Raw genomic sequence first — 8244 nt, forward strand, 5'->3', positions numbered from 1 at the left:
AGAAGCCGCCTGGTTGGGCGAGGCCTAACCACCCGAGCGCCTTTGTACAAGGGCATGTGTACTGGTTAGCCACAGGGAATTTCACCAACATACCCACGGACATGGTCATCATGGGACGCGGCTTGCCTGCGGCCGCTGCGTGCGACCATCCGTGCGGCGTGTCCATCGCACGGCCCTGGCTCCACGGATGCCCCGCTCCACGCACGCAACGATTGATCCTGATTTTAAGTTTAAAAAAAAAACAAAATACACATCGTAATACTGATTCCTTCTTCAATACCCGCCAAAAGAACCACAGAATACACAAAAAGGCGCCAAAATGCAAGATCTACATCTCATATGAGGCGGAAGTGACCTTACAGCCTTAAAGCGCACAATTATCAATAGCGGCTTAACCAGGAATCAGGAAACTCTTCTCTTCAATTGAGCAGCAAAGGAATCCGCGTCCCTGATGGCTTCTCAGAGTCTTGCATCCCTGATGACTTCTCCGAGGAGTGTTCCAGGGAACCAGGACACTGACGAACAATCTCATGCACCAAAAGTAAGAAATCTCATTCGGTTCTGACGATGAATCTGCGGCAAATTCTCTAATTTCTTTGTTTTGAACCATTGCGGGAGACTTCTCATCCAGCAGTGCACACAAATATGTTTGCCTAAAAGATCCACTTTCCATCAACTGTGACACGATCCAGAGTGTTGGCCGGGAAAAAGCAGTGTGCTGCACCCTTGTAGAACTTCTACAGGAATCTGTGACCGCATTCTGCAAAAGCCAAACAACAATGGAAAGTTAGTTTTTTTTTTTAATTTAGAAAAACAAAGCAGTGTCATGTACAGTAGCCAATTTCAGACGTTCTTGTACCATCTCTGATTTCAGGTTTTGGAAAACATGCACTACAGTTTTTTCTATTCTTTTTACAATACATATAGTTCATGGACAAACATAAGAGATAGTTGAATATACTTGCACAAACCGTGTACAGATATGAAATATAAACAGAACAAGGATTCTAGAGTGCATCATGATTTCTTCTCTAAAACTTAAGACTCCTGATGTCTCAATGCACTCCATGTTTCTTAAGACAAATACGATTGCAAGAGATATAAATATGATTTATGATGCAGTTCATAAAAACTCATGATAGGCAAATATGATTGCTATATGTGTGTATTAACTAAATTGAATCCTAACTGATATAGGATCAAGAAACTACAGTAGATCACACCGATGAAAGGGTACCAAAGCATGGCATGAAATTTTTATCTGAAGAGGAAGCTTATTTATTTTATAACAAGTATGCTAAAACCATCGGTTTTAGCATCAGAAGAAGCAGTGGTCATAAAGTGATGAACTCTTCTACATTTCAGCAACGGACATTTACATGCTCTCGTCAAGGTATGGGTTATTTTCATTTTTAAAAATTATAATCATTTATTTATGCTCTAAGACAATTACAACAACTTATAGGCCATCGCCGGGAAGATAAAAGAGAGGAGACATTCACTTACAGTAGGCCTGAAACACGATGTGGTTGTGATGCCCGTATGAAGATTAGCCTTAGAGATGGATTTTATTATGTGTATGAATTCGAGGCGTCACATAACCACACTCTTGCTAATGGACTCATGGCCCAATACTTGAGATCCCAGAGAAAAGTGACAGAAGCACAGATAGCAAACGCAGAGGTTGCAAAGTCAGTTGGCATTTCAAATAAAGCAACAATCGATTTGATGGCTAAAGAAGCAGGTGGAAGTGAAAACCTTGGCTTTACACCTCAAGATATGAAAAATTGTTTGTACTCAAAGAGAACAATAAAAGCAAAGGTAGGTGACACAGGGGGGGTATTAGAATACATGGAGAAAAAGGTCTCAGAAGATGTCAACTTCTTCTATTCAATTCAAGTGGATGAGGATGAGTTGATAACTAATATTTTTTGGGCCGACTCCAAAATGGTTTCAGACTATGCAATGTTCGGCGATGTTATATGCTTTGACACCACATACAGAAAACTAGATGATGGACGTCCATTTGGTTTGATTGTCGGGGTGAATAATCATAAGAAAACTATTGCCTTTGGTGCTGCACTTCTGTATGATGAAACCGCTGCTAGTTTTGCTTGGCTTTTCAGAACTTTCCTAAAAGTTATGTCAGGAAAACATCCACGTACAATTCTCACCGATGAAGATGCAGCAATGGCGAAGGCAATTTGTGAAGTCTTTCCTCACTCTCACCATAGACTTTGTGTGTGGCATATGAATCAAAATGCTTGCAAGCACCTCGCCGGAGTTGTTGACGAATATAAGAAGTTTAATGTTGATTTTCAGCACTGTATATATGATATAGAAGAGGAGGATGAATTTGTAGGTGCATGGGATAAAATGATTGACAAGTATGGACTGCGTGACAATGAATGGCTGCAAAGGCTATTTGAGAAAAAGGAACACTGGGCACTAGTGTACGGTAAAAATACGTTCTCTGCCCACATGAGCACTACCCAAAGAAGTGAAAGCATGAACAATGAACTGAAGAGATACATTAGTATTAAATATGACATGCTTACTTTCTTTAAGCATTTTGAACGGCTAGTTTCGGATAAAAGATGTGAAGAGGTGAAGTATGACTTTAAAGCAACACAGACTACTCCCAAGTTGAAGGCTGAATCTAGCTATATGTTAAAACAAGCTGCAGCTACATATACTCCAGCAATATTCAAGATGGTTCAAGATCAAGTGCTTCGGACTCTGAACTATGACACAATGCTTTGTGATGAAAGTGACACAAAGGTGAAGATTTATGTAGTAAAATTTCATGGCACACAACGTGAACATGTTGTTAGATTCATTCCAAAAGAAGAAAAGGTTAGCTGCAGTTGCAAAAGGTTTGAGTTTGCTGGAATTCTTTGCTCTCATTGCTTAAAGGTACTTGATATTAACAATATCAAGCATATCCCTGGGGAATATATCTTGAAAAGATGGACAATTGATGCCAAAGTTCTAGATATAACAAGCAAATGCAACCCGCGTGATAACCTAAAAGCAAGAATGTCTAACCGCTACAAGGAACTATGCAGAATATTTGTGAAAATAGCTGCTCGTGCCGCTGAGTCTGAAGAATCATACTATAAGGCTGCTAAGTGTGCAGAGCAATTAGCACAAGATGTGGAGAAATGCTTGAAGATTAGAGCTGATCCAGATTTGGTTAGCGTCGATCCACATTTGGTTCATGTTGATCCGGATTTGGTTCGCGCTGATCCAGATTTGGTTAGTGCTAATCCAGATTTGGGTAACTCCAGTACTAAAGAAGGTACAAACTATACTAACAATAATTACCTACACTATTGTTGAACAACGACTGATATTTGGCATTATACTGGCAGGAACGAACATCGCCTCTAGTAGAATTTCAAAACACGGTGAGGGGCTTGCAAAACCAAAAGGTATGAAGGTCAAGGAGAAGACTGTGAAAGGATCAAAAAGACCCGTTGGTGGATTTGAGAAAGCAACTTCAAAGAAGAAAAAGAACACAAATGATACTGTGCATCTAGAGCCTCGTGGCCCCTCAACGGTATAATATTTAGTCACTCGATTCGTATAAAATATTTAATGTGTTGACCTTTCTCTATCATTTTCGATAGGGTCCTTTGAAGAAAGCAACTTTAAAGAAGAAAAAGAACACAAATGATATTATACAACTACAGCCTCATGACCCGCCGACGGTAATAATACAATGTTGCTTGTTTCTTATAAAACCTCAACTGTACTGACCTTTCTCTATCATTTTCTATAGGGTCCTAAGGAATTTTTCACAAATCAAATGGCTGCATATCAATTACACTATAATGCTATGCTAAGTGCTTCAATGCAACCATCAATTGGTAATGCCATCCCTATGCCACCACAGACCCAACAACTGTTGGCTGGATTCCAACCATACAATACAGCAATGGTAGAAGCAGTCCACACTTTCATTTTTCCTATTTTTTTAAACTTCAGTGCAACTGAACTTTGCTTTCTCTACAGGGCCATCCGACAAATAACATGTACACCTCGCTGCAGGGTACGTTGGGGCCTCTAACTCTGGTTTGATGACAGGAGAAAATCAAGACTTCCTCCATCAACCGAATCCAACATCTATCCTAAATGCTTCAATGCTGCAATCCAGTGGTCATACCATCCCAATGCCACCGCAGATCCAAGAACACGGCAATACTCCAGTGGTATAAGCAGTCCACACTTTCATTTCAAGTATAGTTTTAGAACTTCAATGAAACTAAACTTCTCTAATTTTTTGCACAGGGTCATCCAACAAATTACATGTATACATATTTACAACAGCAACATTCCACGCTGAATTCCTCACTGCAAGGGAGCATTGGGACCTCTGACTCTAGTTTGATGACAGGACAAAATCAATTCTTTCTCAATCAACCGAAGCCAACCTAATCTATTCTGTAAAAGGAATAGTTTTATCGCATGTGTGTTAGACTTCCAAGCTACAAGTGATTTTTATTTGAACTTGTATGAACCAGTTTTTTTTCTTTTTGAATGCTACTCCATCTCCCCAGTCAAATATAATCGTTCACAGAATTATCTATGCACAATGTCCACATGCATCATGCGCATCTGACCTGTCAGCTATCCTTCAGTTTACGTATGATGATAGGGATGGCAGGAATCAATTTTAATTCTATTGACAAAAGTGCAGACATAACCATCTATCCAAATGTCAAACCTAGAGGCATAGAGCAAGCAGAGAACAGATCAATTTGGATTTGCTCTCAGCTTTATCCCAATTCAATTTGCATTAGATGGGAGCAACACAAAAAGAAAACGAGATTTACCTGTGTCCTGTGTAGGTGATGTTGAGTACACGAACTGCAGCCCGGCGGCTTTCTTGAGGACGGAATTGACGACCCGAGCTGGAGACAAAGATTGCAGTCCCTCTCCCCCTCCAAGCATCCCCGTCCCCCTTCTTCCTCTCCAAGGGCATATCAAATCCATGGCGCTCTAGCTGCGGTCCTCGACGTCCTTCATCTCGCTCCCTCGACCCCTCCTCCAAGCTCCTCCACAAGGCCGAGGCGCCGCCCTCTTGTGTAGTCGCCCCGTGCTGGCTCACCAACCTCCGCGCCACTAGGTGGCGACGCTGGTCCGCCGTCCGCTCGACGTCGATTTAGGCGCCGATTCTGGCCAAGCTGCAGCACGGCTAGGTCCGGCAAGCGCACATGGGCCGCGGCCAGCCAAGCGACGCAGGTCCGGCCGACCCCGATGGGGGCTTCGGTGCCGGCCAAGCTGCTGCACGGTCAGGTCCGGCAAGCGCACGCGGGCGGCGACCAGCCGAGCGGGGACGGGATGAGATATGGTAGGTTGTAAGGCTTCAGCTCGAGCTCTGTTCAGACAGAAGGGGAAAGATGTGGATAGAAGTGTATTGAAGAAGGCATTCAGTATTACGATGTGTATTTTGTTTTTTTTTCACTTAAAATCAGGATCAATCGTTGCGTGCGTGGAGCGGGGCATCCGTGGAGCCAGGGCCGTGCGATGGACACGCCGCACGGATGGTCGCACGCAGCGGCCGCAGGCAAGCCGCGTCCGTCATCATGTCCTTCTCTCTCGCTGACAATAACTTCGGAATAACTACTCCCGGTTGTGCGCATACGACCCGCTGACCGGTGATGTTGAGGACGTGTTTAGTGGCAACAACATGGTCTATAACTACATGGTAGGGATGGAAACTGCAGTGTACCAGGAAAGCATCGTCTTCCCTGGATGAAGTGGCCTGGAATTGTGCCCTATGGAGGACTAGGGAGATGTCATTGAATTGACGATATAGAGTGGTTAGATGCTCTTGGCCAGCAGTTTGTTTCGCTCGCGAGGCACTAGTCTGTGTAATAGGCTACTCGTTTCATGGACGTAAATGCAGGCAGCTCTGTTTTTGATTTCTTTGGTTAGGAAGCATAAATGAAGCAGTTATTAGTTCCTTCGCAAGTACTAACTGTAATCGATCATTACGTGACAATTCTATAGACTGTAATCGATCTGTACGAGGAAAGCATTACGTGACAATGCTGAGTTATCCCGTTTATTATTTGAACTAATCACGACCCGTGGGCTAGATTAAGCCTGTATAACGAATAATTTTTAAGAAAAATTAGAGATTTGTTAGTGTATGAGTATAGGTTTTTGAAATTCACAATAGTATCTCTTCACACTTTGATACCCACTTTGAATGAGGAAATCCTGATAAAAGATTTTATATGTACGTAGTATGGTTTTCAATTTCTCACCACCTGAAAACTCTTGATTCATAAGAAATGATATTTCTAGTTCTCAAGCTTGATGAACACGTATTTTATTCAGCATTGGATTGCACGAATTTGCTTCTATCTCAAAAGAAAAGCTGGATTTGCTTTTTTTTTTTCTGAATTGCACTGAAGATTGGGAAGCTGATGCAGTCACAGCAGATAAGTGGGTGCTGCATTTTTTGGAAATGGCCCTAGGTTGGGATCACGAGCAAGCCTAGAGGCGGATTCAAACGCCCAACCTACTGCCACCGAGCGCGCTTCTGAGTTTCTGAAACCGTCTTCCTCTTCTTCTTCTTCGTACTGCCAGCCGAACTAAACTTCGTCCCGAAAATATTATCCATCCCAGTGAAGAGGCGTCTGACCTGTACTGTAAATGTCACTTGAGTTGCTTATCTGTTCCTACCTGCTCTCTTATCCATGGTAGTATGAGGAATGAACGGGTTGGCGCAGCCTCGGCGGTTTGGGAAGCTGGTTCATGATGTGGACTAGTCATAATCATAGTTAAAAAAAACGAACCGGTGATGCCACCGGTTCAGGTTTTTACTGGTCGGACTGTCGGTTCACGGTTCATTTGCTGGTTTTCAAGCCATAAACAAATGTAAACCAGGTCAAATATGCTAAGTTTCTATCCTTTGACAGCTAAGTTGGATTGGTGAGTCGACTGTTGGTCCTAATTCGTGATGTCGGTGAGTTTCATAGCGCCCAAGGATTGATCCCCAGCAGCCACAGTTATTTTTCATTTTTCCCGGTGATGCTAGCACGTGCTACCGGTCCAAACGGTTTCAGTTTTCCATCTGGTTTGAGGAAAAAACCAACTGGTTTTATCCAGTCCATTTGCATAACGGTCCTATTAGCTTATAAAACCATCGAGGCCGCCGGTTTCGGGTTTTTTTGTCCGACCGACTGTTCAGTCCGTTTTTTTTTAAACTCTACACATAATAGGCTTACACCGCCAGTTGCGGGCTTGCGGCCCACAAGACCAACACAGGGTGATGGCTCCATGCATACAAGTCTTCGGTTCATTCGGTTTCATGGACGTAAAATGGCTTGTGGGTTGCAACGGGAGATTTTGTTTTCATAATATTCAATGGACATGACCATATTTTGCCGCATCACTGAGTTACACTATCACTCTCATTTTCGTGAAATCATGAACAATTTTTGAAAATCATGAACATTTTTTTAAACTCGTGATCATACCTGACATCATGAACATTTTTCAATTTTGTGAACATTTTTATAGATTTTTTAACATTTTTAAGTTCATGAACATTTTATACTATTTGCAAACATTTTTCTTGAATAGGCGACATTTCTAGAATCGACGGACATTTTTTCAAAGTTGGTGGAACAATTATTGAAATTGACGAATATTTTTTTATTAAAAACATTTTTTGAAATGCACGATCATGTTTTGAATCAGTGATCATTTTATGAATCAATAAACTAATTTGTAAGTCACAAACAGTGATTGATTTTTTTTGGATATATTTCAATTATGAACATTTTTTGAATTGGCGAAAGTTTTTCAATTTAATTAACATTTTTAATACACAAACTTTTCCAAAAAAATCGTGAATATTTTTTTATTTCCCGAATAATTGCTTTTAAAATTGCAAACTTTTTTTAAAATCACTAATATTTTCTGAATCCACAAACATTTATGAATTATTAAGCACTTTATATCAAAATTCTCTCTCTTTTAATTTTTGGAACTTTTTAAGTACCAAATTATTTAAAGTAGAAAAAATAAAGACGAAAAAGGAACACGCAAAATGAAAAAAAATAAACAATAGACCGCCCGGACATGGGTAGTCCCAAAGAGGCGCGTTGTATCTTCTTCCAACATGCAGAGCGCGGGCCGGCCCAGGCGGGGATTTCCATGTTTGAAACCTTTTTTTTATCACTTGTAGGTGGCATCAGTAGGTTATATTTTGTAACATTGAGA

General features: G+C 41.4%; 1 protein-coding gene and 1 long non-coding RNA gene across 3 annotated transcripts; one reads left to right on the forward strand and one right to left on the reverse strand.

Moving 5' to 3' along the window:
* Positions 1 to 201: 201 nt before the first annotated feature.
* Positions 202 to 7735, reverse strand: LOC120966728 (uncharacterized). Its single transcript, XR_005760995.2, has 2 exons — positions 4839 to 7735; positions 202 to 760 (listed from the first exon to the last, which is right to left on the reverse strand). It is a non-coding gene; the product is annotated as an uncharacterized lncRNA (long non-coding RNA).
* On the forward strand, positions 767 to 4816 carry LOC109787266 (protein FAR1-RELATED SEQUENCE 5-like). Of its 2 annotated transcripts, XR_012188300.1 has the most exons (3): positions 767 to 1393; positions 1466 to 4214; positions 4294 to 4816. XR_012188300.1 is itself a non-coding variant. In XM_073502729.1 (2 exons), the coding sequence occupies exons 1-2, from the start codon at positions 1249 to 1251 to the stop codon at positions 3340 to 3342; spliced, it is 2022 nt and encodes a 673-aa protein (XP_073358830.1). In that variant the 5' UTR covers positions 767 to 1248; the 3' UTR covers positions 3343 to 4816. The 2 variants fall into 2 exon arrangements, 1 of the variants encoding a protein (XP_073358830.1); XM_073502729.1 differs by having other exon boundaries at positions 1466 to 4816.
* Positions 7736 to 8244: the final 509 nt, after the last annotated feature.

The sequence above is a fragment of the Aegilops tauschii genome, chromosome 6, assembly GCF_002575655.3.
Source record: "Aegilops tauschii subsp. strangulata cultivar AL8/78 chromosome 6, Aet v6.0, whole genome shotgun sequence".
Lineage (NCBI taxonomy): Eukaryota > Viridiplantae > Streptophyta > Magnoliopsida > Poales > Poaceae > Aegilops > Aegilops tauschii.

What these genes read in the sequence shown, in the direction of transcription:
- LOC109787266 (XM_073502729.1), top strand. Translation starts at nt 1,249, where the DNA reads ATGAAATTTTTATCTGAAGAGGAAGCTTATTTATTTTATAACAAGTAT. An exon ending in ATTTACATGCTCTCGTCAAG is followed by an intron (nt 1,394 to 1,465) that starts GTATGGGTTATT and finishes AACAACTTATAG; the next exon opens with GCCATCGCCGGGAAGATAAA.